Source organism: Diplotaxodon limnothrissa, linkage group LG19 (genome assembly GCF_057381915.1).
Source record: "Diplotaxodon limnothrissa isolate DT_005_m linkage group LG19, D_limnothrissa_male_GT1.1, whole genome shotgun sequence".
In the NCBI taxonomy this organism is placed as follows: Eukaryota; Metazoa; Chordata; class Actinopteri; order Cichliformes; family Cichlidae; genus Diplotaxodon; species Diplotaxodon limnothrissa.
Genome location: NC_140614.1, coordinates 14,477,612 through 14,505,134, shown reverse-complemented (window position 1 = coordinate 14,505,134; position 27,523 = coordinate 14,477,612). Strand labels below are relative to the sequence as shown.

The 27,523-nt window shown below is 42.0% G+C and overlaps 1 protein-coding gene across 1 annotated transcript in view; it reads left to right on the top strand.

Moving 5' to 3' along the window:
• The window catches only part of LOC146611913 (uncharacterized), a 61,691-nt gene that overhangs the window by 9,685 nt on the left and 24,483 nt on the right, over positions 1-27,523 (top strand). Inside the window, exons 36-139 of the mRNA XM_085343574.1 lie at positions 20-126; positions 239-415; positions 661-869; positions 967-1,061; positions 1,169-1,194; positions 1,371-1,392; positions 1,486-1,513; positions 1,622-1,706; positions 1,827-1,973; positions 2,061-2,272; positions 2,360-2,463; positions 2,553-2,671; positions 2,774-2,941; positions 3,158-3,357; positions 3,456-3,568; positions 3,715-3,821; positions 4,029-4,196; positions 4,413-4,612; positions 4,711-4,823; positions 4,976-5,082; positions 5,195-5,371; positions 5,617-5,825; positions 5,923-6,017; positions 6,125-6,150; positions 6,327-6,348; positions 6,442-6,469; positions 6,578-6,662; positions 6,783-6,929; positions 7,017-7,228; positions 7,316-7,419; positions 7,509-7,627; positions 7,730-7,897; positions 8,114-8,313; positions 8,412-8,524; positions 8,671-8,777; positions 8,985-9,152; positions 9,369-9,568; positions 9,667-9,779; positions 9,932-10,038; positions 10,246-10,413; positions 10,630-10,829; positions 10,928-11,040; positions 11,187-11,293; positions 11,406-11,582; positions 11,828-12,036; positions 12,134-12,228; positions 12,336-12,361; positions 12,538-12,559; positions 12,653-12,680; positions 12,789-12,873; positions 12,994-13,140; positions 13,228-13,439; positions 13,527-13,630; positions 13,720-13,838; positions 13,941-14,108; positions 14,325-14,524; positions 14,623-14,735; positions 14,882-14,988; positions 15,196-15,363; positions 15,580-15,779; positions 15,878-15,990; positions 16,143-16,249; positions 16,457-16,624; positions 16,841-17,040; positions 17,139-17,251; positions 17,398-17,504; positions 17,617-17,793; positions 18,039-18,247; positions 18,345-18,439; positions 18,547-18,572; positions 18,749-18,770; positions 18,864-18,891; positions 19,000-19,084; positions 19,205-19,351; positions 19,439-19,650; positions 19,738-19,841; positions 19,931-20,049; positions 20,152-20,319; positions 20,536-20,735; positions 20,834-20,946; positions 21,093-21,199; positions 21,407-21,574; positions 21,791-21,990; positions 22,089-22,201; positions 22,354-22,460; positions 22,668-22,835; positions 23,052-23,251; positions 23,350-23,462; positions 23,609-23,715; positions 23,828-24,004; positions 24,250-24,458; positions 24,556-24,650; positions 24,758-24,783; positions 24,960-24,981; positions 25,075-25,102; positions 25,211-25,295; positions 25,416-25,562; positions 25,650-25,861; positions 25,949-26,052; positions 26,142-26,260; positions 26,363-26,530; positions 26,747-26,946; positions 27,045-27,157; positions 27,304-27,410. Of these exons, the coding sequence (XP_085199700.1) occupies positions 20-126; positions 239-415; positions 661-869; positions 967-1,061; positions 1,169-1,194; positions 1,371-1,392; positions 1,486-1,513; positions 1,622-1,706; positions 1,827-1,973; positions 2,061-2,272; positions 2,360-2,463; positions 2,553-2,671; positions 2,774-2,941; positions 3,158-3,357; positions 3,456-3,568; positions 3,715-3,821; positions 4,029-4,196; positions 4,413-4,612; positions 4,711-4,823; positions 4,976-5,082; positions 5,195-5,371; positions 5,617-5,825; positions 5,923-6,017; positions 6,125-6,150; positions 6,327-6,348; positions 6,442-6,469; positions 6,578-6,662; positions 6,783-6,929; positions 7,017-7,228; positions 7,316-7,419; positions 7,509-7,627; positions 7,730-7,897; positions 8,114-8,313; positions 8,412-8,524; positions 8,671-8,777; positions 8,985-9,152; positions 9,369-9,568; positions 9,667-9,779; positions 9,932-10,038; positions 10,246-10,413; positions 10,630-10,829; positions 10,928-11,040; positions 11,187-11,293; positions 11,406-11,582; positions 11,828-12,036; positions 12,134-12,228; positions 12,336-12,361; positions 12,538-12,559; positions 12,653-12,680; positions 12,789-12,873; positions 12,994-13,140; positions 13,228-13,439; positions 13,527-13,630; positions 13,720-13,838; positions 13,941-14,108; positions 14,325-14,524; positions 14,623-14,735; positions 14,882-14,988; positions 15,196-15,363; positions 15,580-15,779; positions 15,878-15,990; positions 16,143-16,249; positions 16,457-16,624; positions 16,841-17,040; positions 17,139-17,251; positions 17,398-17,504; positions 17,617-17,793; positions 18,039-18,247; positions 18,345-18,439; positions 18,547-18,572; positions 18,749-18,770; positions 18,864-18,891; positions 19,000-19,084; positions 19,205-19,351; positions 19,439-19,650; positions 19,738-19,841; positions 19,931-20,049; positions 20,152-20,319; positions 20,536-20,735; positions 20,834-20,946; positions 21,093-21,199; positions 21,407-21,574; positions 21,791-21,990; positions 22,089-22,201; positions 22,354-22,460; positions 22,668-22,835; positions 23,052-23,251; positions 23,350-23,462; positions 23,609-23,715; positions 23,828-24,004; positions 24,250-24,458; positions 24,556-24,650; positions 24,758-24,783; positions 24,960-24,981; positions 25,075-25,102; positions 25,211-25,295; positions 25,416-25,562; positions 25,650-25,861; positions 25,949-26,052; positions 26,142-26,260; positions 26,363-26,530; positions 26,747-26,946; positions 27,045-27,157; positions 27,304-27,410 (13,283 nt within the window). The remainder of the gene's footprint in view (positions 1-19; positions 127-238; positions 416-660; positions 870-966; positions 1,062-1,168; positions 1,195-1,370; positions 1,393-1,485; positions 1,514-1,621; positions 1,707-1,826; positions 1,974-2,060; positions 2,273-2,359; positions 2,464-2,552; positions 2,672-2,773; positions 2,942-3,157; positions 3,358-3,455; positions 3,569-3,714; positions 3,822-4,028; positions 4,197-4,412; positions 4,613-4,710; positions 4,824-4,975; positions 5,083-5,194; positions 5,372-5,616; positions 5,826-5,922; positions 6,018-6,124; positions 6,151-6,326; positions 6,349-6,441; positions 6,470-6,577; positions 6,663-6,782; positions 6,930-7,016; positions 7,229-7,315; positions 7,420-7,508; positions 7,628-7,729; positions 7,898-8,113; positions 8,314-8,411; positions 8,525-8,670; positions 8,778-8,984; positions 9,153-9,368; positions 9,569-9,666; positions 9,780-9,931; positions 10,039-10,245; positions 10,414-10,629; positions 10,830-10,927; positions 11,041-11,186; positions 11,294-11,405; positions 11,583-11,827; positions 12,037-12,133; positions 12,229-12,335; positions 12,362-12,537; positions 12,560-12,652; positions 12,681-12,788; positions 12,874-12,993; positions 13,141-13,227; positions 13,440-13,526; positions 13,631-13,719; positions 13,839-13,940; positions 14,109-14,324; positions 14,525-14,622; positions 14,736-14,881; positions 14,989-15,195; positions 15,364-15,579; positions 15,780-15,877; positions 15,991-16,142; positions 16,250-16,456; positions 16,625-16,840; positions 17,041-17,138; positions 17,252-17,397; positions 17,505-17,616; positions 17,794-18,038; positions 18,248-18,344; positions 18,440-18,546; positions 18,573-18,748; positions 18,771-18,863; positions 18,892-18,999; positions 19,085-19,204; positions 19,352-19,438; positions 19,651-19,737; positions 19,842-19,930; positions 20,050-20,151; positions 20,320-20,535; positions 20,736-20,833; positions 20,947-21,092; positions 21,200-21,406; positions 21,575-21,790; positions 21,991-22,088; positions 22,202-22,353; positions 22,461-22,667; positions 22,836-23,051; positions 23,252-23,349; positions 23,463-23,608; positions 23,716-23,827; positions 24,005-24,249; positions 24,459-24,555; positions 24,651-24,757; positions 24,784-24,959; positions 24,982-25,074; positions 25,103-25,210; positions 25,296-25,415; positions 25,563-25,649; positions 25,862-25,948; positions 26,053-26,141; positions 26,261-26,362; positions 26,531-26,746; positions 26,947-27,044; positions 27,158-27,303; positions 27,411-27,523) is intronic.

Genomic DNA, 27,523 nt, shown 5'->3' with positions numbered 1-27,523 from the left:
TTTTGTCTGCATGCCTTAGCTTGCAGGCAACAAAATGAGAGTGATGCCCAATGGGTTAAAGCAAATCTGGGTCCATTCGTCCAATATACATCATACTCTGACCTCAAAGACTTCAACATCTCTACGGTAAGCTTTACTCTTATTACTCTTCCTGTCTTTCTTGAGAATAGCAAAGCAAAATTCTGGAAATTATACAAAAGACATGCATTTCACGAATTCTACTTTTTTGTATCCATAGCTGGCAGTTCTGGACGTTCTTTCACCATCGCAAAAGGCTGATCTAATCCTAGATCCAAACAGTGGTGCTTTAAACGATGCACATGTTGTAAGGGAGGTGTTGACAAGCTTGACAGAGACCAGTGATTATGAGCAGCTCAACCAATTCTTCCAGGCTTTTGCAAACATCAACAAGCAGGTGAATTCTCATTGGTAACCTTACCTCAGCGCAAACATCAACAAATGTTAACAGTGTTCTTTCATAAACCTGCTCAAGTGTTTAACTGAAAATGATCCATTTCTGATATGCTTCATGCCTTGAGGCATCCCTGCTGTACAGAAGTACAAAGATTTAGTTTAGATAAGCTCCCCCTCATCTCCGCATTTCCACAAAGACTTCAGAACTTCCTCTCTGACCTTATTATGATCCCCTTCTCTTTTCAGAGAAATGTCACCCTCATCCAAAATCCAGATGTGCGAGACACCATTTTGAGCCTGACCTTGACAGCCCTTGCTCCTCAGCTTAAAGACTTTCAGCCAGAAGACTATCAACAGTGGTTCCAGGTTTATTTGGTTCCTGTGATGGCGAGCATCCTTCCTAGCAGCTTGCGGGTGATCCCCAGTAACATCACCTGTGAATCCTACCAGGCTGTGTAAGATATTTCTGATATCCACAGTTAGACATGTGGGTGTGCACAATGCCAAGCTGAGGCTCCTGACAAGTCACAATGAATTCTTTTCTTCCTTTAGATACGATGGTCTTGCGCAGAGTTTGGCAGCATTGCCACTGGACCTTTCACAGGGCGTGAGATCAAGCAAGCAGTACCTCCAGGACACATTCCCACGTATGTGGCAAATGGGCTTTCCTGACTAAACTTTTCTCAAAAGCCCAGTACCAGCACTGTAATGACTACTCCATTGATTTGTTTCCTTTCTTTTTCTTCTCAAACAGGCTGCTCAGTTCCAGCTTCCTTTGTGGTAAGATTAGTTTTTTGGGGGGTGGGTGGGTGGGTGTGGGGGGTGTCTTACATGGGTTATCCAATATTTGATCCAGGTTTGGCACACTAATTAGGCCAACTGTGACAAAGTCAAGGTATTTACACTTGAAGAAGATGTTTCCACTATACTAACACTCATATTTTCTTTGTCTTCAGTGCAAGGTGACCCCAGTTCATGGTAAGTCTGTATAGAAGTACACATTTCAACTCTAAGGATATAAATGCATTCTGAAGGACTATTATCTGACACACAACCATTCTCTTTTCACAGTGAATCTCATTTGTAATGGAGTTGATGGGTGGGTGAAATGCCGTTTTGTTCAATGTTGATTCTGTCTAGGTAAAATTTGTTAACACAGTGTAATTAAGGGGACATTGGATTTCAATTTATTGTGTTTTTTCCACAGTTCAAAACTTGAGCAAATCCTGTCAGCTGGCAATTCCTCGGCAGCCCTGTGCAATTTCACCATCACAGAACATGCCTGTTCCTCTGTAAGATTCCTTTTTAAACTCCAAAAACAGAACATGGATTTTGCCCCATTATGGTCCTGAGACAAATCTCCATGAGCTCTGACAAAATGGCTGTATTCTTTGTCAATTTTCTTTTTCAAGGCTCCCTATCTCACATCCAGCAACTTGGTCACACTGCTGAACTGCACACTGAAAAGCCAAAACATATACCCAGTAGAAGTCTGGAAGCTTTTCTTCCAAAAAGCCTCTGCTGTACTGGACCAGGCCCTTGAGACATTTGCTAACATGGTAAGTACAAAATCACATTTTCACAATATTACCATTTCCCTGCGTGAAGTTTGGGTCCAGCTACAATTATTTTTCTGCCAATTCAAGGCCGTCAACAACACCTACCCGACCTCGTCAAATGTGCTCGAGGCTCTTGGAGAAGTGAGAATTGACAACTTCAGCCAGGCACAACTACAGAGTGAGGAGTTCATTACCAGCTGGTTCAAGACAAAGATCCGTCCGTTTCTGGCCGTTCCATCTTTCAACTTCCTATTTTGCCTTAGCTCCAAAAACTTCAGCTGCCAGACATACCAGACTGTGTAAGTAAATATGAGACATATAGCTCTGTTCTGCAAATGTGCAGTTGACTAGAAGTTTAGATGTTGAAAGCTTTCTCTCAAATGTAGCATTCAGGCATTTGGAAGCCAAAAGGCATCCATGGACAGAGACACACAGCAAGCAGTCTTCACTCACTTCATCAAACCGTTCTTGTCAAGAAATGACTCAACAGGTAAAAGGAGAAACTCAAGCTCACTTTGGTTTTTCCATGACAACATGTGGTATATTACCCTGTCAATAACTTTCTTGCTTTTTCTGCAGATCCTGGCTGTGTCTCATCTATCACGGGGAGCCAAGCGTGGCTAAAGGCAAACCTTGGCGACTTCTCTGATTTTGCAACTGTGCAGGACTTGGAAGCCTTCAATCCTAATTTGTCCGCTGTGAGTGCCAACTGCAGATGTACATCTTCCTGTAAACGGAATTCTTTTACCCAGAACATTTCCATGACTGCTGTCTGATATTATGCTGGTTCTCTTTTGTAGGCTGAATTGTTGTCAGTCCTCAGTCCTTCTCAGGTGGCACAGCTGGTACTGAGTTTGGGAGCTTCCAATAACACAGATTTGATTGATCGTGTGTTTGAGCGACTGCAAGAGGGCAACGCTCTAGAAAATGTGGATGGATTCCTCACACAACTGACAGCCAATGGACAGGTATGCTAGGCTTCTAAAAGGGTGAAGGAGGACAATCCTGGTGTTTTATTCCAGCAGGATAAGACAGAATAAGACATTTGCTAAACCGCTACACAACTCTTCAAGGAGTCTATCATAGAGAAGACTTGTTTGCAACCTTTGTGACATGTTGTATGAGTACATTTACAACATGCAGTCTCTGTATTGCTTAGCTTCTTTTCCACCTCAATTTCACAGATGCCAATTTTCCAGCCTGTTGTGAGAGATCGGATCATGAATGCGACCTTCATCGTCATCAGTCCACATTTCTCCACTTTCACGACAAACGACTATGAACTTTGGTTCCATGTGAAACTGATTCCTATCCTTGCCAGTTTTACTCCAGAAATGCTCATAAACACAATCATAAACATCAGCTGCATGAACTACCAAGTCATGTGAGTAGTTTTCTTGGAGCAATCAACATTTTGTTGCAAATGAAAATGACAATAGAGACAAAGAACAGCATGAGAATGTTTTCTTTCAACTGTTGCAGTGTGAGTGGGTTGGTTTCAGTTATCCAGGAGATGCCACTGTACAGACGGCAAGAGATCACACATGGTCTGCTGGGCTACCTAAGAAATGCTGAAAATGCCATCAATGAGCCAGGTAGAGCAGACATAGGGTGCATTATGTGTTTTCCAGTGTGAAATGTCTTGAAAAGCACTCAGACAAAAAACTTAAATTCTTTCATGTCTACCAGTCACAAACCTTCCTAAATTGAGCACATCCTAACTTTTGTCTGCATGCCTTAGCTTGCAGGCAACAAAATGAGAGTGATGCCCAATGGGTTAAAGCAAATCTGGGTCCATTCGTCCAATATACAGCGTACTCTGACCTCAAAGACTTCAACATCTCTACGGTAAGCCCTACATTGCACTTCTAGTCCTCCCTTAAGAACAGGAAAACAAAATTGTAGACTTAAGAAGACAAACACAGGAGTTTATTTTGCCATATCAAAAATACAAGCAAATCATAGAGCACACTTTCTTTGGTTGCAAACTCTATTCATTTACCTACAGCATTGGTCATTACTGCTGTCTGATATTATGTTGATTCCCTGTTGTAGGCTGGATTGTTGTCAACGCTCAATCCCTCTGAGGTGGCACAGCTGCTACTGAGCTCTGGAGCCTCAAATAACACAGATTTTATTGATCTTGTGTTTGAAAAACTTGAAGAGGGCAATGTTCTAAAAAATGTGGATGAATTCCTGACACAGCTGACAGCCAATGGACAGGTAGGCTAGCCTCCTAAAAGGGTGAAGGAGGACAATGCGGATATTTGATTCTAGAAGTAAACACAGAATAAGACATCGGTCTCAACCGCTACATCCATTGTTGGCTATTGTATCTTAGAAAACAAATGGTTACAGCCTTTGTACCATGTTGTATGGGTGTACTTCCAACATGCAATCTCACCTTTGCTTATGTCTTTTTCCACTTTAATATGACAGACCCCACATTTCCAGCCTGTTGTGAGAGATCGGATCATGAATACGACCTTCATCGTCATCAGTCCACATTTCTCCACTTTCACGACAAACGACTATGAACTTTGGTTCCATGTGAAACTGATTCCTATCCTTGCCAGTTTTACTCCAGAAATGCTCATAAACACAACCACAAACATCAGCTGCATGAATTACCAAGTCATGTGAGTAGTTTTCTTGGAGCAATCAAGATTTTGTTGCAAATGAAAATGACAATAGAGACAAAAAACAGCATGAGAATGTTTTCTTTCAACTGTTGCAGTGTGAGTGGGTTGGCTATAGTTATCCAGGAGATGCCACTGTACAGACGGCAAGAGATCACACATGGTCTGCTGGGCTACCTAAGAAATGCTGAAAATGCCATCAATGAGCCAGGTAGGGCAGACATAGGGTGCGTTATGTGTTTTCCAGTGTGAAATGTCTTGAAAAGCACTCAGACAAAAAACTTGCCCACAAATTCTTTCATGTCTACCAGTCACAAACCTTGCTAAATTGAGCACATCCTAACTTTTGTCTGCATGCCTTAGCTTGCAGGCAACAAAATGAGAGTGATGCCCAATGGGTTAAAGCAAATCTGGGTCCATTCGTCCAATATACATCATACTCTGACCTCAAAGACTTCAACATCTCTACGGTAAGCTTTACTCTTATTACTCTTCCTGTCTTTCTTGAGAATAGCAAAGCAAAATTCTGGAAATTATACAAAAGACATGCATTTCATGAATTCTACTTTTTTGTATCCATAGCTGGCAGTTCTGGACGTTCTTTCACCATCGCAAAAGGCTGATCTAATCCTAGATCCAAACAGTGGTGCTTTAAACGATGCACATGTTGTAAGGGAGGTGTTGACAAGCTTGACAGAGACCAGTGATTATGAGCAGCTCAACCAATTCTTCCAGGCTTTTGCAAACATCAACAAGCAGGTGAATTCTCATTGGTAACCTTACCTCAGCGCAAACATCAACAAATGTTAACAGTGTTCTTTCATAAACCTGCTCAAGTGTTTAACTGAAAATGATCCATTTCTGATATGCTTCATGCCTTGAGGCATCCCTGCTGTACAGAAGTACAAAGATTTAGTTTAGATAAGCTCCCCCTCATCTCCGCATTTTCACAAAGACTTCAGAACTTCCTCTCTGACCTTATTATGATCCCCTTCTCTTTTCAGAGAAATGTCACCCTCATCCAAAATCCAGATGTGCGAGACACCATTTTGAGCCTGACCTTGACAGCCCTTGCTCCTCAGCTTAAAGACTTTCAGCCAGAAGACTATCAACAGTGGTTCCAGGTTTATTTGGTTCCTGTGATGGCGAGCATCCTTCCTAGCAGCTTGCGGGTGATCCCCAGTAACATCACCTGTGAATCCTACCAGGCTGTGTAAGATATTTCTGATATCCACAGTTAGACATTTGGGTGTGCACAATGCCAAGCTGAGGCTCCTGACAAGTCACAATGAATTCTTTTCTTCCTTTAGATACGATGGTCTTGCGCAGAGTTTGGCAGCATTGCCACTGGACCTTTCACAGGGCGTGAGATCAAGCAAGCAGTACCTCCAGGACACATTCCCACGTATGTGGCAAATGGGCTTTCCTGACTAAACTTTTCTCAAAAGCCCAGTACCAGCACTGTAATGACTACTCCATTGATTTGTTTCCTTTCTTTTTCTTCTCAAACAGGCTGCTCAGTTCCAGCTTCCTTTGTGGTAAGACTAGTTTTTTGGGGGGTGGGTGGGTGGGTGTGGGGGGTGTCTTACATGGGTTATCCAATATTTGATCCAGGTTTGGCACACTAATTAGGCCAACTGTGACAAAGTCAAGGTATTTACACTTGAAGAAGATGTTTCCACTATACTAACACTCATATTTTCTTTGTCTTCAGTGCAAGGTGACCCCAGTTCATGGTAAGTCTGTCTAGAAGTACACATTTCAACTCTAAGGATATAAATGCATTCTGAAGGACTATTATCTGACACACAACCATTCTCTTTTCACAGTGAATCTCATTTGTAATGGAGTTGATGGGTGGGTGAAATGCCGTTTTGTTCAATGTTGATTCTGTCTAGGTAAAATTTGTTAACACAGTGTAATTAAGGGGACATTGGATTTCAATTTATTGTGTTTTTTCCACAGTTCAAAACTTGAGCAAATCCTGTCAGCTGGCAATTCCTCGGCAGCCCTGTGCAATTTCACCATCACAGAACATGCCTGTTCCTCTGTAAGATTCCTTTTTAAACTCCAAAAACAGAACATGGATTTTGCCTCATTATGGTCCTGAGACAAATCTCCATGAGCTCTGACAAAATGGCTGTATTCTTTGTCAATTTTCTTTTTCAAGGCTCCCTATCTCACATCCAGCAACTTGGTCACACTGCTGAACTGCACACTGAAAAGCCAAAACATATACCCAGTAGAAGTCTGGAAGCTTTTCTTCCAAAAAGCCTCTGCTGTACTGGACCAGGCCCTTGAGACATTTGCTAACATGGTAAGTACAAAATCACATTTTCACAATATTACCATTTCCCTGCGTGAAGTTTGGGTCCAGCTACAATTATTTTTCTGCCAATTCAAGGCCGTCAACAACACCTACCCGACCTCGTCAAATGTGCTCGAGGCTCTTGGAGAAGTGAGAATTGACAACTTCAGCCAGGCACAACTACAGAGTGAGGAGTTCATTACCAGCTGGTTCAAGACAAAGATCCGTCCGTTTCTGGCCGTTCCATCTTTCAACTTCCTATTTTGCCTTAGCTCCAAAAACTTCAGCTGCCAGACATACCAGACTGTGTAAGTAAATATGAGACATATAGCTCTGTTCTGCAAATGTGCAGTTGACTAGAAGTTTAGATGTTGAAAGCTTTCTCTCAAATGTAGCATTCAGGCATTTGGAAGCCAAAAGGCATCCATGGACAGAGACACACGGCAAGCAGTCTTCACTCACTTCATCAAACCGTTCTTGTCAAGAAATGACTCAACAGGTAAAAGGAGAAACTCAAGCTCACTTTGGTTTTTCCATGACAACATGTGGTATATTACCCTGTCAATAACTTTCTTGCTTTTTCTGCAGATCCTGGCTGTGTCTCATCTATCACGGGGAGCCAAGCGTGGCTAAAGGCAAACCTTGGCGACTTCTCTGATTTTGCAACTGTGCAGGACTTGGAAGCCTTCAATCCTAATTTGTCCGCTGTGAGTGCCAACTGCAGATGTACATCTTCCTGTAAACGGAATTCTTTTACCCAGAACATTTCCATGACTGCTGTCTGATATTATGCTGGTTCTCTTTTGTAGGCTGAATTGTTGTCAGTCCTCAGTCCTTCTCAGGTGGCACAGCTGGTACTGAGTTTGGGAGCCTCCAATAACACAGATTTGATTGATCGTGTGTTTGAGCGACTGCAAGAGGGCAACGCTCTAGAAAATGTGGATGGATTCCTCACACAACTGACAGCCAATGGACAGGTATGCTAGGCTTCTAAAAGGGTGAAGGAGGACAATCCTGGTGTTTTATTCCAGCAGGATAAGACAGAATAAGACATTTGCTAAACCGCTACACAACTCTTCAAGGAGTCTATCATAGAGAAGACTTGTTTGCAACCTTTGTGACATGTTGTATGAGTACATTTACAACATGCAGTCTCTGTATTGCTTAGCTTCTTTTCCACCTCAATTTCACAGATGCCAATTTTCCAGCCTGTTGTGAGAGATCGGATCATGAATGCGACCTTCATCGTCATCAGTCCGCATTTCTCCACTTTCACGACAAACGACTATGAACTTTGGTTCCATGTGAAACTGATTCCTATCCTTGCCAGTTTTACTCCAGAAATGCTCATAAACACAACCACAAACATCAGCTGCATGAACTACCAAGTCATGTGAGTAGTTTTCTTGGAGCAATCAAGATTTTGTTGCAAATGAAAATGACAATAGAGACAAAGAACAGCATGAGAATGTTTTCTTTCAACTGTTGCAGTGTGAGTGGGTTGGCTTCAGTTATCCAGGAGATGCCACTGTACAGACGGCAAGAGATCACACATGGTCTGCTGGGCTACCTAAGAAATGCTGAAAATGCCATCAATGAGCCAGGTAGAGCAGACATAGGGTGCATTATGTGCTTTCCAGTGTGAAATGTCTTGAAAAGCACTCAGACAAAAAACTTAAATTCTTTCATGTCTACCAGTCACAAACCTTCCTAAATTGAGCACATCCTAACTTTTGTCTGCATGCCTTAGCTTGCAGGCAACAAAATGAGAGTGATGCCCAATGGGTTAAAGCAAATCTGGGTCCATTCGTCCAATATACAGCGTACTCTGACCTCAAAGACTTCAACATCTCTACGGTAAGCCCTACATTGCACTTCTAGTCCTCCCTTAAGAACAGCAAAACAAAATTGTAGACTTAAGAAGACAAACACAGGAGTTTATTTTGCCATATCAAAAATACAAGCAAATCATAGAGCACACTTTCTTTGGTTGCAAACTCTATTCATTTACCCACAGCATTGGTCATTACTGCTGTCTGATATTATGTTGATTCCCTGTTGTAGGCTGGATTGTTGTCAACGCTCAATCCCTCTGAGGTGGCACAGCTGCTACTGAGCTCTGGAGCCTCAAATAACACAGATTTTATTGATCTTGTGTTTGAAAAACTTGAAGAGGGCAATGTTCTAAAAAATGTGGATGAATTCCTGACACAGCTGACAGCCAATGGACAGGTAGGCTAGCCTCCTAAAAGGGTGAAGGAGGACAATGCGGATATTTGATTCTAGAAGTAAACACAGAATAAGACATCGGTCTCAACCGCTACATCCATTGTTGGCTATTGTATCTTAGAAAACAAATGGTTACAGCCTTTGTACCATGTTGTATGGGTGTACTTCCAACATGCAATCTCACCTTTGCTTATGTCTTTTTCCACTTTAATATGACAGACCCCACATTTCCAGCCTGTTGTGAGAGATCGGATCATGAATACGACCTTCATCGTCATCAGTCCACATTTCTCCACTTTCACGACAAACGACTATGAACTTTGGTTCCATGTGAAACTGATTCCTATCCTTGCCAGTTTTACTCCAGAAATGCTCATAAACACAACCACAAACATCAGCTGCATGAATTACCAAGTCATGTGAGTAGTTTTCTTGGAGCAATCAAGATTTTGTTGCAAATGAAAATGACAATAGAGACAAAAAACAGCATGAGAATGTTTTCTTTCAACTGTTGCAGTGTGAGTGGGTTGGCTATAGTTATCCAGGAGATGCCACTGTACAGACGGCAAGAGATCACACATGGTCTGCTGGGCTACCTAAGAAATGCTGAAAATGCCATCAATGAGCCAGGTAGGGCAGACATAGGGTGCGTTATGTGTTTTCCAGTGTGAAATGTCTTGAAAAGCACTCAGACAAAAAACTTGCCCACAAATTCTTTCATGTCTACCAGTCACAAACCTTGCTAAATTGAGCACATCCTAACTTTTGTCTGCATGCCTTAGCTTGCAGGCAACAAAATGAGAGTGATGCCCAATGGGTTAAAGCAAATCTGGGTCCATTCGTCCAATATACATCATACTCTGACCTCAAAGACTTCAACATCTCTACGGTAAGCCCTACATTGCACTTCTAGTCCTCCCTTAAGAACAGGAAAACAAAATTGTAGACTTAAGAAGACAAACACAGGAGTTTATTTTGCCATATCAAAAATACAAGCAAATCATAGAGCACACTTTCTTTGGTTGCAAACTCTAATCCTTTACCCACAGCATTGGTCATTACTGCTGTCTGATAATATGTTGATTCCCTGTTGTAGGCTGGATTGTTGTCAACGCTCAATCCCTCTGAGGTGGCACAGCTGCTACTGAGCTCTGGAGCCTCAAATAACACAGATTTTATTGATCTTGTGTTTGAAAAACTTGAAGAGGGCAATGTTCTAAAAAATGTGGATGAATTCCTGACACAGCTGACAGCCAATGGACAGGTAGGCTAGCCTCCTAAAAGGGTGAAGGAGGACAATGCGGATATTTGATTCTAGAAGTAAACACAGAATAAAACATAGGTCTCAACCGCTACATCCATTGTTGGCTATTGTATCTTAGAAAACAAATGGTTACAGCTTTTGTACCATGTTGTATGGGTGTACTTCCAACATGCAATCTCACCTTTGCTTATGTCTTTTTCCACTTTAACATGACAGAGCCCACACTTCCAGCCTGTTGTGAGAGATCGGATCATGAATACGACCTTCATCATCATCAGTCCACATTTCTCCACTTTCACGACAAATGACTATGAACTTTGGTTCCATGTGAAACTGATTCCTATCCTTGCCAGTTTTACTCCAGAAATGCTCATAAACACAACCACAAACATCAGCTGCATGAATTACCAAGTCATGTGAGTAGTTTTCTTGGAGCAATCAAGATTTTGTTGCAAATGAAAATGACAATACTGACAAAGAACAGCATGAGAACGTTTTCTTTCAACTGTTGCAGTGTGAGTGGGTTGGCTTCAGTTATCCAGGAGATGCCACTGTACAGACGGCAAGAGATCACACATGGTCTGCTGGGCTATCTAAGAAATGCTGAAAATGCCATCAATGAGCCAGGTAGGGCAGACATAGGGTGCGTTATGTGCTTTCCAGTGTGAAATGTCTTGAAAAGCACTCAGACAAAAAACTTAAATTCTTTCATGTCTACCAGTCACAAACCTTGCTAAATTGAGCACATCCTAACTTTTGTCTGCATGCCTTAGCTTGCAGGCAACAAAATGAGAGTGATGCCCAATGGGTTAAAGCAAATCTGGGTCCATTCGTCCAATATACATCATACTCTGACCTCAAAGACTTCAACATCTCTACGGTAAGCTTTACTCTTATTACTCTTCCTGTCTTTCTTGAGAATAGCAAAGCAAAATTCTGGAAATTATACAAAAGACATGCATTTCATGAATTCTACTTTTTTGTATCCATAGCTGGCAGTTCTGGACGTTCTTTCACCATCGCAAAAGGCTGATCTAATCCTAGATCCAAACAGTGGTGCTTTAAACGATGCACATGTTGTAAGGGAGGTGTTGACAAGCTTGACAGAGACCAGTGATTATGAGCAGCTCAACCAATTCTTCCAGGCTTTTGCAAACATCAACAAGCAGGTGAATTCTCATTGGTAACCTTACCTCAGCGCAAACATCAACAAATGTTAACAGTGTTCTTTCATAAACCTGCTCAAGTGTTTAACTGAAAATGATCCATTTCTGATATGCTTCATGCCTTGAGGCATCCCTGCTGTACAGAAGTACAAAGATTTAGTTTAGATAAGCTCCCCCTCATCTCCGCATTTCCACAAAGACTTCAGAACTTCCTCTCTGACCTTATTATGATCCCCTTCTCTTTTCAGAGAAATGTCACCCTCATCCAAAATCCAGATGTGCGAGACACCATTTTGAGCCTGACCTTGACAGCCCTTGCTCCTCAGCTTAAAGACTTTCAGCCAGAAGACTATCAACAGTGGTTCCAGGTTTATTTGGTTCCTGTGATGGCGAGCATCCTTCCTAGCAGCTTGCGGGTGATCCCCAGTAACATCACCTGTGAATCCTACCAGGCTGTGTAAGATATTTCTGATATCCACAGTTAGACATTTGGGTGTGCACAATGCCAAGCTGAGGCTCCTGACAAGTCACAATGAATTCTTTTCTTCCTTTAGATACGATGGTCTTGCGCAGAGTTTGGCAGCATTGCCACTGGACCTTTCACAGGGCGTGAGATCAAGCAAGCAGTACCTCCAGGACACATTCCCACGTATGTGGCAAATGGGCTTTCCTGACTAAACTTTTCTCAAAAGCCCAGTACCAGCACTGTAATGACTACTCCATTGATTTGTTTCCTTTCTTTTTCTTCTCAAACAGGCTGCTCAGTTCCAGCTTCCTTTGTGGTAAGATTAGTTTTTTGGGGGGTGGGTGGGTGGGTGTGGGGGGTGTCTTACATGGGTTATCCAATATTTGATCCAGGTTTGGCACACTAATTGGGCCAACTGTGACAAAGTCAAGGTATTTACACTTGAAGAAGATGTTTCCACTATACTAACACTCATATTTTCTTTGTCTTCAGTGCAAGGTGACCCCAGTTCATGGTAAGTCTGTCTAGAAGTACACATTTCAACTCTAAGGATATAAATGCATTCTGAAGGACTATTATCTGACACACAACCATTCTCTTTTCACAGTGAATCTCATTTGTAATGGAGTTGATGGGTGGGTGAAATGCCGTTTTGTTCAATGTTGATTCTGTCTAGGTAAAATTTGTTAACACAGTGTAATTAAGGGGACATTGGATTTCAATTTATTGTGTTTTTTCCACAGTTCAAAACTTGAGCAAATCCTGTCAGCTGGCAATTCCTCGGCAGCCCTGTGCAATTTCACCATCACAGAACATGCCTGTTCCTCTGTAAGATTCCTTTTTAAACTCCAAAAACAGAACATGGATTTTGCCTCATTATGGTCCTGAGACAAATCTCCATGAGCTCTGACAAAATGGCTGTATTCTTTGTCAATTTTCTTTTTCAAGGCTCCCTATCTCACATCCAGCAACTTGGTCACACTGCTGAACTGCACACTGAAAAGCCAAAACATATACCCAGTAGAAGTCTGGAAGCTTTTCTTCCAAAAAGCCTCTGCTGTACTGGACCAGGCCCTTGAGACATTTGCTAACATGGTAAGTACAAAATCACATTTTCACAATATTACCATTTCCCTGCGTGAAGTTTGGGTCCAGCTACAATTATTTTTCTGCCAATTCAAGGCCGTCAACAACACCTACCCGACCTCGTCAAATGTGCTCGAGGCTCTTGGAGAAGTGAGAATTGACAACTTCAGCCAGGCACAACTACAGAGTGAGGAGTTCATTACCAGCTGGTTCAAGACAAAGATCCGTCCGTTTCTGGCCGTTCCATCTTTCAACTTCCTATTTTGCCTTAGCTCCAAAAACTTCAGCTGCCAGACATACCAGACTGTGTAAGTAAATATGAGACATATAGCTCTGTTCTGCAAATGTGCAGTTGACTAGAAGTTTAGATGTTGAAAGCTTTCTCTCAAATGTAGCATTCAGGCATTTGGAAGCCAAAAGGCATCCATGGACAGAGACACACAGCAAGCAGTCTTCACTCACTTCATCAAACCGTTCTTGTCAAGAAATGACTCAACAGGTAAAAGGAGAAACTCAAGCTCACTTTGGTTTTTCCATGACAACATGTGGTATATTACCCTGTCAATAACTTTCTTGCTTTTTCTGCAGATCCTGGCTGTGTCTCATCTATCACGGGGAGCCAAGCGTGGCTAAAGGCAAACCTTGGCGACTTCTCTGATTTTGCAACTGTGCAGGACTTGGAAGCCTTCAATCCTAATTTGTCCGCTGTGAGTGCCAACTGCAGATGTACATCTTCCTGTAAACGGAATTCTTTTACCCAGAACATTTCCATGACTGCTGTCTGATATTATGCTGGTTCTCTTTTGTAGGCTGAATTGTTGTCAGTCCTCAGTCCTTCTCAGGTGGCACAGCTGGTACTGAGTTTGGGAGCCTCCAATAACACAGATTTGATTGATCGTGTGTTTGAGCGACTGCAAGAGGGCAACGCTCTAGAAAATGTGGATGGATTCCTCACACAACTGACAGCCAATGGACAGGTATGCTAGGCTTCTAAAAGGGTGAAGGAGGACAATCCTGGTGTTTTATTCCAGCAGGATAAGACAGAATAAGACATTTGCTAAACCGCTACACAACTCTTCAAGGAGTCTATCATAGAGAAGACTTGTTTGCAACCTTTGTGACATGTTGTATGAGTACATTTACAACATGCAGTCTCTGTATTGCTTAGCTTCTTTTCCACCTCAATTTCACAGATGCCAATTTTCCAGCCTGTTGTGAGAGATCGGATCATGAATGCGACCTTCATCGTCATCAGTCCGCATTTCTCCACTTTCACGACAAACGACTATGAACTTTGGTTCCATGTGAAACTGATTCCTATCCTTGCCAGTTTTACTCCAGAAATGCTCATAAACACAACCACAAACATCAGCTGCATGAACTACCAAGTCATGTGAGTAGTTCTCTTGGAGCAATCAAGATTTTGTTGCAAATGAAAATGACAATAGAGACAAAGAACAGCATGAGAATGTTTTCTTTCAACTGTTGCAGTGTGAGTGGGTTGGCTTCAGTTATCCAGGAGATGCCACTGTACAGACGGCAAGAGATCACACATGGTCTGCTGGGCTACCTAAGAAATGCTGAAAATGCCATCAATGAGCCAGGTAGAGCAGACATAGGGTGCATTATGTGCTTTCCAGTGTGAAATGTCTTGAAAAGCACTCACACAAAAAACTTAAATTCTTTCATGTCTACCAGTCACAAACCTTGCTAAATTGAGCACATCCTAACTTTTATCTGCATGCCTTAGCTTGCAGGCAACAAAATGAGAGTGATGCCCAATGGGTTAAAGCAAATCTGGGTCCATTCGTCCAATATACATCATACTCTGACCTCAAAGACTTCAACATCTCTACGGTAAGCCCTACATTGCACTTCTAGTCCTCCCTTAAGAACAGGAAAACAAAATTGTAGACTTAAGAAGACAAACACAGGAGTTTATTTTGCCATATCAAAAATACAAGCAAATCATAGAGCACACTTTCTTTGGTTGCAAACTCTATTCATTTACCCACAGCATTGGTCATTACTGCTGTCTGATATTATGTTGATTCCCTGTTGTAGGCTGGATTGTTGTCAACGCTCAATCCCTCTGAGGTGGCACAGCTGCTACTGAGCTCTGGAGCCTCAAATAACACAGATTTTATTGATCTTGTGTTTGAAAAACTTGAAGAGGGCAATGTTCTAAAAAATGTGGATGAATTCCTGACACAGCTGACAGCCAATGGACAGGTAGGCTAGCCTCCTAAAAGGGTGAAGGAGGACAATGCGGATATTTGATTCTAGAAGTAAACACAGAATAAGACATCGGTCTCAACCGCTACATCCATTGTTGGCTATTGTATCTTAGAAAACAAATGGTTACAGCCTTTGTACCATGTTGTATGGGTGTACTTCCAACATGCAATCTCACCTTTGCTTATGTCTTTTTCCACTTTAATATGACAGACCCCACATTTCCAGCCTGTTGTGAGAGATCGGATCATGAATACGACCTTCATCGTCATCAGTCCACATTTCTCCACTTTCACGACAAACGACTATGAACTTTGGTTCCATGTGAAACTGATTCCTATCCTTGCCAGTTTTACTCCAGAAATGCTCATAAACACAACCACAAACATCAGCTGCATGAATTACCAAGTCATGTGAGTAGTTTTCTTGGAGCAATCAAGATTTTGTTGCAAATGAAAATGACAATAGAGACAAAAAACAGCATGAGAATGTTTTCTTTCAACTGTTGCAGTGTGAGTGGGTTGGCTATAGTTATCCAGGAGATGCCACTGTACAGACGGCAAGAGATCACACATGGTCTGCTGGGCTACCTAAGAAATGCTGAAAATGCCATCAATGAGCCAGGTAGGGCAGACATAGGGTGCGTTATGTGTTTTCCAGTGTGAAATGTCTTGAAAAGCACTCACACAAAAAACTTGCCCACAAATTCTTTCATGTCTACCAGTCACAAACCTTGCTAAATTGAGCACATCCTAACTTTTGTCTGCATGCCTTAGCTTGCAGGCAACAAAATGAGAGTGATGCCCAATGGGTTAAAGCAAATCTGGGTCCATTCGTCCAATATACATCATACTCTGACCTCAAAGACTTCAACATCTCTACGGTAAGCCCTACATTGCACTTCTAGTCCTCCCTTAAGAACAGGAAAACAAAATTGTAGACTTAAGAAGACAAACACAGGAGTTTATTTTGCCATATCAAAAATACAAGCAAATCATAGAGCACACTTTCTTTGGTTGCAAACTCTAATCCTTTACCCACAGCATTGGTCATTACTGCTGTCTGATAATATGTTGATTCCCTGTTGTAGGCTGGATTGTTGTCAACGCTCAATCCCTCTGAGGTGGCACAGCTGCTACTGAGCTCTGGAGCCTCAAATAACACAGATTTTATTGATCTTGTGTTTGAAAAACTTGAAGAGGGCAATGTTCTAAAAAATGTGGATGAATTCCTGACACAGCTGACAGCCAATGGACAGGTAGGCTAGCCTCCTAAAAGGGTGAAGGAGGACAATGCGGATATTTGATTCTAGAAGTAAACACAGAATAAAACATAGGTCTCAACCGCTACATCCATTGTTGGCTATTGTATCTTAGAAAACAAATGGTTACAGCTTTTGTACCATGTTGTATGGGTGTACTTCCAACATGCAATCTCACCTTTGCTTATGTCTTTTTCCACTTTAACATGACAGAGCCCACACTTCCAGCCTGTTGTGAGAGATCGGATCATGAATACGACCTTCATCATCATCAGTCCACATTTCTCCACTTTCACGACAAATGACTATGAACTTTGGTTCCATGTGAAACTGATTCCTATCCTTGCCAGTTTTACTCCAGAAATGCTCATAAACACAACCACAAACATCAGCTGCATGAATTACCAAGTCATGTGAGTAGTTTTCTTGGAGCAATCAAGATTTTGTTGCAAATGAAAATGACAATACTGACAAAGAACAGCATGAGAACGTTTTCTTTCAACTGTTGCAGTGTGAGTGGGTTGGCTTCAGTTATCCAGGAGATGCCACTGTACAGACGGCAAGAGATCACACATGGTCTGCTGGGCTATCTAAGAAATGCTGAAAATGCCATCAATGAGCCAGGTAGGGCAGACATAGGGTGCGTTATGTGCTTTCCAGTGTGAAATGTCTTGAAAAGCACTCAGACAAAAAACTTAAATTCTTTCATGTCTACCAGTCACAAACCTTGCTAAATTGAGCACATCCTAACTTTTGTCTGCATGCCTTAGCTTGCAGGCAACAAAATGAGAGTGATGCCCAATGGGTTAAAGCAAATCTGGGTCCATTCGTCCAATATACATCATACTCTGACCTCAAAGACTTCAACATCTCTACGGTAAGCTTTACTCTTATTACTCTTCCTGTCTTTCTTGAGAATAGCAAAGCAAAATTCTGGAAATTATACAAAAGACATGCATTTCATGAATTCTACTTTTTTGTATCCATAGCTGGCAGTTCTGGACGTTCTTTCACCATCGCAAAAGGCTGATCTAATCCTAGATCCAAACAGTGGTGCTTTAAACGATGCACATGTTGTAAGGGAGGTGTTGACAAGCTTGACAGAGACCAGTGATTATGAGCAGCTCAACCAATTCTTCCAGGCTTTTGCAAACATCAACAAGCAGGTGAATTCTCATTGGTAACCTTACCTCAGCGCAAACATCAACAAATGTTAACAGTGTTCTTTCATAAACCTGCTCAAGTGTTTAACTGAAAATGATCCATTTCTGATATGCTTCATGCCTTGAGGCATCCCTGCTGTACAGAAGTACAAAGATTTAGTTTAGATAAGCTCCCCCTCATCTCCGCATTTCCACAAAGACTTCAGAACTTCCTCTCTGACCTTATTATGATCCCCTTCTCTTTTCAGAGAAATGTCACCCTCATCCAAAATCCAGATGTGCGAGACACCATTTTGAGCCTGACCTTGACAGCCCTTGCTCCTCAGCTTAAAGACTTTCAGCCAGAAGACTATCAACAGTGGTTCCAGGTTTATTTGGTTCCTGTGATGGCGAGCATCCTTCCTAGCAGCTTGCGGGTGATCCCCAGTAACATCACCTGTGAATCCTACCAGGCTGTGTAAGATATTTCTGATATCCACAGTTAGACATTTGGGTGTGCACAATGCCAAGCTGAGGCTCCTGACAAGTCACAATGAATTCTTTTCTTCCTTTAGATACGATGGTCTTGCGCAGAGTTTGGCAGCATTGCCACTGGACCTTTCACAGGGCGTGAGATCAAGCAAGCAGTACCTCCAGGACACATTCCCACGTATGTGGCAAATGGGCTTTCCTGACTAAACTTTTCTCAAAAGCCCAGTACCAGCACTGTAATGACTACTCCATTGATTTGTTTCCTTTCTTTTTCTTCTCAAACAGGCTGCTCAGTTCCAGCTTCCTTTGTGGTAAGATTAGTTTTTTGGGGGGTGGGTGGGTGGGTGTGGGGGGTGTCTTACATGGGTTATCCAATATTTGATCCAGGTTTGGCACACTAATTGGGCCAACTGTGACAAAGTCAAGGTATTTACACTTGAAGAAGATGTTTCCACTATACTAACACTCATATTTTCTTTGTCTTCAGTGCAAGGTGACCCCAGTTCATGGTAAGTCTGTCTAGAAGTACACATTTCAACTCTAAGGATATAAATGCATTCTGAAGGACTATTATCTGACACACAACCATTCTCTTTTCACAGTGAATCTCATTTGTAATGGAGTTGATGGGTGGGTGAAATGCCGTTTTGTTCAATGTTGATTCTGTCTAGGTAAAATTTGTTAACACAGTGTAATTAAGGGGACATTGGATTTCAATTTATTGTGTTTTTTCCACAGTTCAAAACTTGAGCAAATCCTGTCAGCTGGCAATTCCTCGGCAGCCCTGTGCAATTTCACCATCACAGAACATGCCTGTTCCTCTGTAAGATTCCTTTTTAAACTCCAAAAACAGAACATGGATTTTGCCTCATTATGGTCCTGAGACAAATCTCCATGAGCTCTGACAAAATGGCTGTATTCTTTGTCAATTTTCTTTTTCAAGGCTCCCTATCTCACATCCAGCAACTTGGTCACACTGCTGAACTGCACACTGAAAAGCCAAAACATATACCCAGTAGAAGTCTGGAAGCTTTTCTTCCAAAAAGCCTCTGCTGTACTGGACCAGGCCCTTGAGACATTTGCTAACATGGTAAGTACAAAATCACATTTTCACAATATTGCCATTTCCCTGCGTGAAGTTTGGGTCCAGCTACAATTATTTTTCTGCCAATTCAAGGCCGTCAACAACACCTACCCGACCTCGTCAAATGTGCTCGAGGCTCTTGGAGAAGTGAGAATTGACAACTTCAGCCAGGCACAACTACAGAGTGAGGAGTTCATTACCAGCTGGTTCAAGACAAAGATCCGTCCGTTTCTGGCCGTTCCATCTTTCAACTTCCTATTTTGCCTTAGCTCCAAAAACTTCAGCTGCCAGACATACCAGACTGTGTAAGTAAATATGAGACATATAGCTCTGTTCTGCAAATGTGCAGTTGACTAGAAGTTTAGATGTTGAAAGCTTTCTCTCAAATGTAGCATTCAGGCATTTGGAAGCCAAAAGGCATCCATGGACAGAGACACACAGCAAGCAGTCTTCACTCACTTCATCAAACCGTTCTTGTCAAGAAATGACTCAACAGGTAAAAGGAGAAACTCAAGCTCACTTTGGTTTTTCCATGACAACATGTGGTATATTACCCTGTCAATAACTTTCTTGCTTTTTCTGCAGATCCTGGCTGTGTCTCATCTATCACGGGGAGCCAAGCGTGGCTAAAGGCAAACCTTGGCGACTTCTCTGATTTTGCAACTGTGCAGGACTTGGAAGCCTTCAATCCTAATTTGTCCGCTGTGAGTGCCAACTGCAGATGTACATCTTCCTGTAAACGGAATTCTTTTACCCAGAACATTTCCATGACTGCTGTCTGATATTATGCTGGTTCTCTTTTGTAGGCTGAATTGTTGTCAGTCCTCAGTCCTTCTCAGGTGGCACAGCTGGTACTGAGTTTGGGAGCCTCCAATAACACAGATTTGATTGATCGTGTGTTTGAGCGACTGCAAGAGGGCAACGCTCTAGAAAATGTGGATGGATTCCTCACACAACTGACAGCCAATGGACAGGTATGCTAGGCTTCTAAAAGGGTGAAGGAGGACAATCCTGGTGTTTTATTCCAGCAGGATAAGACAGAATAAGACATTTGCTAAACCGCTACACAACTCTTCAAGGAGTCTATCATAGAGAAGACTTGTTTGCAACCTTTGTGACATGTTGTATGAGTACATTTACAACATGCAGTCTCTGTATTGCTTAGCTTCTTTTCCACCTCAATTTCACAGATGCCAATTTTCCAGCCTGTTGTGAGAGATCGGATCATGAATGCGACCTTCATCGTCATCAGTCCGCATTTCTCCACTTTCACGACAAACGACTATGAACTTTGGTTCCATGTGAAACTGATTCCTATCCTTGCCAGTTTTACTCCAGAAATGCTCATAAACACAACCACAAACATCAGCTGCATGAACTACCAAGTCATGTGAGTAGTTTTCTTGGAGCAATCAACATTTTGTTGCAAATGAAAATGACAATAGAGACAAAGAACAGCATGAGAATGTTTTCTTTCAACTGTTGCAGTGTGAGTGGGTTGGTTTCAGTTATCCAGGAGATGCCACTGTACAGACGGCAAGAGATCACACATGGTCTGCTGGGCTACCTAAGAAATGCTGAAAATGCCATCAATGAGCCAGGTAGAGCAGACATAGGGTGCGTTATGTGTTTTCCAGTGTGAAATGTCTTGAAAAGCACTCAGACAAAAAACTTAAATTCTTTCATGTCTACCAGTCACAAACCTTCCTAAATTGAGCACATCCTAACTTTTGTCTGCATGCCTTAGCTTGCAGGCAACAAAATGAGAGTGATGCCCAATGGGTTAAAGCAAATCTGGGTCCATTCGTCCAATATACAGCGTACTCTGACCTCAAAGACTTCAACATCTCTACGGTAAGCCCTACATTGCACTTCTAGTCCTCCCTTAAGAACAGGAAAACAAAATTGTAGACTTAAGAAGACAAACACAGGAGTTTATTTTGCCATATCAAAAATACAAGCAAATCATAGAGCACACTTTCTTTGGTTGCAAACTCTATTCATTTACCTACAGCATTGGTCATTACTGCTGTCTGATATTATGTTGATTCCCTGTTGTAGGCTGGATTGTTGTCAACGCTCAATCCCTCTGAGGTGGCACAGCTGCTACTGAGCTCTGGAGCCTCAAATAACACAGATTTTATTGATCTTGTGTTTGAAAAACTTGAAGAGGGCAATGTTCTAAAAAATGTGGATGAATTCCTGACACAGCTGACAGCCAATGGACAGGTAGGCTAGCCTCCTAAAAGGGTGAAGGAGGACAATGCGGATATTTGATTCTAGAAGTAAACACAGAATAAGACATCGGTCTCAACCGCTACATCCATTGTTGGCTATTGTATCTTAGAAAACAAATGGTTACAGCCTTTGTACCATGTTGTATGGGTGTACTTCCAACATGCAATCTCACCTTTGCTTATGTCTTTTTCCACTTTAATATGACAGACCCCACATTTCCAGCCTGTTGTGAGAGATCGGATCATGAATACGACCTTCATCGTCATCAGTCCACATTTCTCCACTTTCACGACAAACGACTATGAACTTTGGTTCCATGTGAAACTGATTCCTATCCTTGCCAGTTTTACTCCAGAAATGCTCATAAACACAACCACAAACATCAGCTGCATGAATTACCAAGTCATGTGAGTAGTTTTCTTGGAGCAATCAAGATTTTGTTGCAAATGAAAATGACAATAGAGACAAAAAACAGCATGAGAATGTTTTCTTTCAACTGTTGCAGTGTGAGTGGGTTGGCTATAGTTATCCAGGAGATGCCACTGTACAGACGGCAAGAGATCACACATGGTCTGCTGGGCTACCTAAGAAATGCTGAAAATGCCATCAATGAGCCAGGTAGGGCAGACATAGGGTGCGTTATGTGTTTTCCAGTGTGAAATGTCTTGAAAAGCACTCACACAAAAAACTTGCCCACAAATTCTTTCATGTCTACCAGTCACAAACCTTGCTAAATTGAGCACATCCTAACTTTTGTCTGCATGCCTTAGCTTGCAGGCAACAAAATGAGAGTGATGCCCAATGGGTTAAAGCAAATCTGGGTCCATTCGTCCAATATACATCATACTCTGACCTCAAAGACTTCAACATCTCTACGGTAAGCCCTACATTGCACTTCTAGTCCTCCCTTAAGAACAGGAAAACAAAATTGTAGACTTAAGAAGACAAACACAGGAGTTTATTTTGCCATATCAAAAATACAAGCAAATCATAGAGCACACTTTCTTTGGTTGCAAACTCTAATCCTTTACCCACAGCATTGGTCATTACTGCTGTCTGATAATATGTTGATTCCCTGTTGTAGGCTGGATTGTTGTCAACGCTCAATCCCTCTGAGGTGGCACAGCTGCTACTGAGCTCTGGAGCCTCAAATAACACAGATTTTATTGATCTTGTGTTTGAAAAACTTGAAGAGGGCAATGTTCTAAAAAATGTGGATGAATTCCTGACACAGCTGACAGCCAATGGACAGGTAGGCTAGCCTCCTAAAAGGGTGAAGGAGGACAATGCGGATATTTGATTCTAGAAGTAAACACAGAATAAAACATAGGTCTCAACCGCTACATCCATTGTTGGCTATTGTATCTTAGAAAACAAATGGTTACAGCTTTTGTACCATGTTGTATGGGTGTACTTCCAACATGCAATCTCACCTTTGCTTATGTCTTTTTCCACTTTAACATGACAGAGCCCACACTTCCAGCCTGTTGTGAGAGATCGGATCATGAATACGACCTTCATCATCATCAGTCCACATTTCTCCACTTTCACGACAAATGACTATGAACTTTGGTTCCATGTGAAACTGATTCCTATCCTTGCCAGTTTTACTCCAGAAATGCTCATAAACACAACCACAAACATCAGCTGCATGAATTACCAAGTCATGTGAGTAGTTTTCTTGGAGCAATCAAGATTTTGTTGCAAATGAAAATGACAATACTGACAAAGAACAGCATGAGAACGTTTTCTTTCAACTGTTGCAGTGTGAGTGGGTTGGCTTCAGTTATCCAGGAGATGCCACTGTACAGACGGCAAGAGATCACACATGGTCTGCTGGGCTATCTAAGAAATGCTGAAAATGCCATCAATGAGCCAGGTAGGGCAGACATAGGGTGCGTTATGTGCTTTCCAGTGTGAAATGTCTTGAAAAGCACTCAGACAAAAAACTTAAATTCTTTCATGTCTACCAGTCACAAACCTTGCTAAATTGAGCACATCCTAACTTTTGTCTGCATGCCTTAGCTTGCAGGCAACAAAATGAGAGTGATGCCCAATGGGTTAAAGCAAATCTGGGTCCATTCGTCCAATATACATCATACTCTGACCTCAAAGACTTCAACATCTCTACGGTAAGCTTTACTCTTATTACTCTTCCTGTCTTTCTTGAGAATAGCAAAGCAAAATTCTGGAAATTATACAAAAGACATGCATTTCATGAATTCTACTTTTTTGTATCCATAGCTGGCAGTTCTGGACGTTCTTTCACCATCGCAAAAGGCTGATCTAATCCTAGATCCAAACAGTGGTGCTTTAAACGATGCACATGTTGTAAGGGAGGTGTTGACAAGCTTGACAGAGACCAGTGATTATGAGCAGCTCAACCAATTCTTCCAGGCTTTTGCAAACATCAACAAGCAGGTGAATTCTCATTGGTAACCTTACCTCAGCGCAAACATCAACAAATGTTAACAGTGTTCTTTCATAAACCTGCTCAAGTGTTTAACTGAAAATGATCCATTTCTGATATGCTTCATGCCTTGAGGCATCCCTGCTGTACAGAAGTACAAAGATTTAGTTTAGATAAGCTCCCCCTCATCTCCGCATTTCCACAAAGACTTCAGAACTTCCTCTCTGACCTTATTATGATCCCCTTCTCTTTTCAGAGAAATGTCACCCTCATCCAAAATCCAGATGTGCGAGACACCATTTTGAGCCTGACCTTGACAGCCCTTGCTCCTCAGCTTAAAGACTTTCAGCCAGAAGACTATCAACAGTGGTTCCAGGTTTATTTGGTTCCTGTGATGGCGAGCATCCTTCCTAGCAGCTTGCGGGTGATCCCCAGTAACATCACCTGTGAATCCTACCAGGCTGTGTAAGATATTTCTGATATCCACAGTTAGACATTTGGGTGTGCACAATGCCAAGCTGAGGCTCCTGACAAGTCACAATGAATTCTTTTCTTCCTTTAGATACGATGGTCTTGCGCAGAGTTTGGCAGCATTGCCACTGGACCTTTCACAGGGCGTGAGATCAAGCAAGCAGTACCTCCAGGACACATTCCCACGTATGTGGCAAATGGGCTTTCCTGACTAAACTTTTCTCAAAAGCCCAGTACCAGCACTGTAATGACTACTCCATTGATTTGTTTCCTTTCTTTTTCTTCTCAAACAGGCTGCTCAGTTCCAGCTTCCTTTGTGGTAAGATTAGTTTTTTGGGGGGTGGGTGGGTGGGTGTGGGGGGTGTCTTACATGGGTTATCCAATATTTGATCCAGGTTTGGCACACTAATTGGGCCAACTGTGACAAAGTCAAGGTATTTACACTTGAAGAAGATGTTTCCACTATACTAACACTCATATTTTCTTTGTCTTCAGTGCAAGGTGACCCCAGTTCATGGTAAGTCTGTCTAGAAGTACACATTTCAACTCTAAGGATATAAATGCATTCTGAAGGACTATTATCTGACACACAACCATTCTCTTTTCACAGTGAATCTCATTTGTAATGGAGTTGATGGGTGGGTGAAATGCCGTTTTGTTCAATGTTGATTCTGTCTAGGTAAAATTTGTTAACACAGTGTAATTAAGGGGACATTGGATTTCAATTTATTGTGTTTTTTCCACAGTTCAAAACTTGAGCAAATCCTGTCAGCTGGCAATTCCTCGGCAGCCCTGTGCAATTTCACCATCACAGAACATGCCTGTTCCTCTGTAAGATTCCTTTTTAAACTCCAAAAACAGAACATGGATTTTGCCTCATTATGGTCCTGAGACAAATCTCCATGAGCTCTGACAAAATGGCTGTATTCTTTGTCAATTTTCTTTTTCAAGGCTCCCTATCTCACATCCAGCAACTTGGTCACACTGCTGAACTGCACACTGAAAAGCCAAAACATATACCCAGTAGAAGTCTGGAAGCTTTTCTTCCAAAAAGCCTCTGCTGTACTGGACCAGGCCCTTGAGACATTTGCTAACATGGTAAGTACAAAATCACATTTTCACAATATTACCATTTCCCTGCGTGAAGTTTGGGTCCAGCTACAATTATTTTTCTGCCAATTCAAGGCCGTCAACAACACCTACCCGACCTCGTCAAATGTGCTCGAGGCTCTTGGAGAAGTGAGAATTGACAACTTCAGCCAGGCACAACTACAGAGTGAGGAGTTCATTACCAGCTGGTTCAAGACAAAGATCCGTCCGTTTCTGGCCGTTCCATCTTTCAACTTCCTATTTTGCCTTAGCTCCAAAAACTTCAGCTGCCAGACATACCAGACTGTGTAAGTAAATATGAGACATATAGCTCTGTTCTGCAAATGTGCAGTTGACTAGAAGTTTAGATGTTGAAAGCTTTCTCTCAAATGTAGCATTCAGGCATTTGGAAGCCAAAAGGCATCCATGGACAGAGACACACAGCAAGCAGTCTTCACTCACTTCATCAAACCGTTCTTGTCAAGAAATGACTCAACAGGTAAAAGGAGAAACTCAAGCTCACTTTGGTTTTTCCATGACAACATGTGGTATATTACCCTGTCAATAACTTTCTTGCTTTTTCTGCAGATCCTGGCTGTGTCTCATCTATCACGGGGAGCCAAGCGTGGCTAAAGGCAAACCTTGGCGACTTCTCTGATTTTGCAACTGTGCAGGACTTGGAAGCCTTCAATCCTAATTTGTCCGCTGTGAGTGCCAACTGCAGATGTACATCTTCCTGTAAACGGAATTCTTTTACCCAGAACATTTCCATGACTGCTGTCTGATATTATGCTGGTTCTCTTTTGTAGGCTGAATTGTTGTCAGTCCTCAGTCCTTCTCAGGTGGCACAGCTGGTACTGAGTTTGGGAGCCTCCAATAACACAGATTTGATTGATCGTGTGTTTGAGCGACTGCAAGAGGGCAACGCTCTAGAAAATGTGGATGGATTCCTCACACAACTGACAGCCAATGGACAGGTATGCTAGGCTTCTAAAAGGGTGAAGGAGGACAATCCTGGTGTTTTATTCCAGCAGGATAAGACAGAATAAGACATTTGCTAAACCGCTACACAACTCTTCAAGGAGTCTATCATAGAGAAGACTTGTTTGCAACCTTTGTGACATGTTGTATGAGTACATTTACAACATGCAGTCTCTGTATTGCTTAGCTTCTTTTCCACCTCAATTTCACAGATGCCAATTTTCCAGCCTGTTGTGAGAGATCGGATCATGAATGCGACCTTCATCGTCATCAGTCCGCATTTCTCCACTTTCACGACAAACGACTATGAACTTTGGTTCCATGTGAAACTGATTCCTATCCTTGCCAGTTTTACTCCAGAAATGCTCATAAACACAACCACAAACATCAGCTGCATGAACTACCAAGTCATGTGAGTAGTTTTCTTGGAGCAATCAACATTTTGTTGCAAATGAAAATGACAATAGAGACAAAGAACAGCATGAGAATGTTTTCTTTCAACTGTTGCAGTGTGAGTGGGTTGGTTTCAGTTATCCAGGAGATGCCACTGTACAGACGGCAAGAGATCACACATGGTCTGCTGGGCTACCTAAGAAATGCTGAAAATGCCATCAATGAGCCAGGTAGAGCAGACATAGGGTGCGTTATGTGTTTTCCAGTGTGAAATGTCTTGAAAAGCACTCAGACAAAAAACTTAAATTCTTTCATGTCTACCAGTCACAAACCTTCCTAAATTGAGCACATCCTAACTTTTGTCTGCATGCCTTAGCTTGCAGGCAACAAAATGAGAGTGATGCCCAATGGGTTAAAGCAAATCTGGGTCCATTCGTCCAATATACAGCGTACTCTGACCTCAAAGACTTCAACATCTCTACGGTAAGCCCTACATTGCACTTCTAGTCCTCCCTTAAGAACAGGAAAACAAAATTGTAGACTTAAGAAGACAAACACAGGAGTTTATTTTGCCATATCAAAAATACAAGCAAATC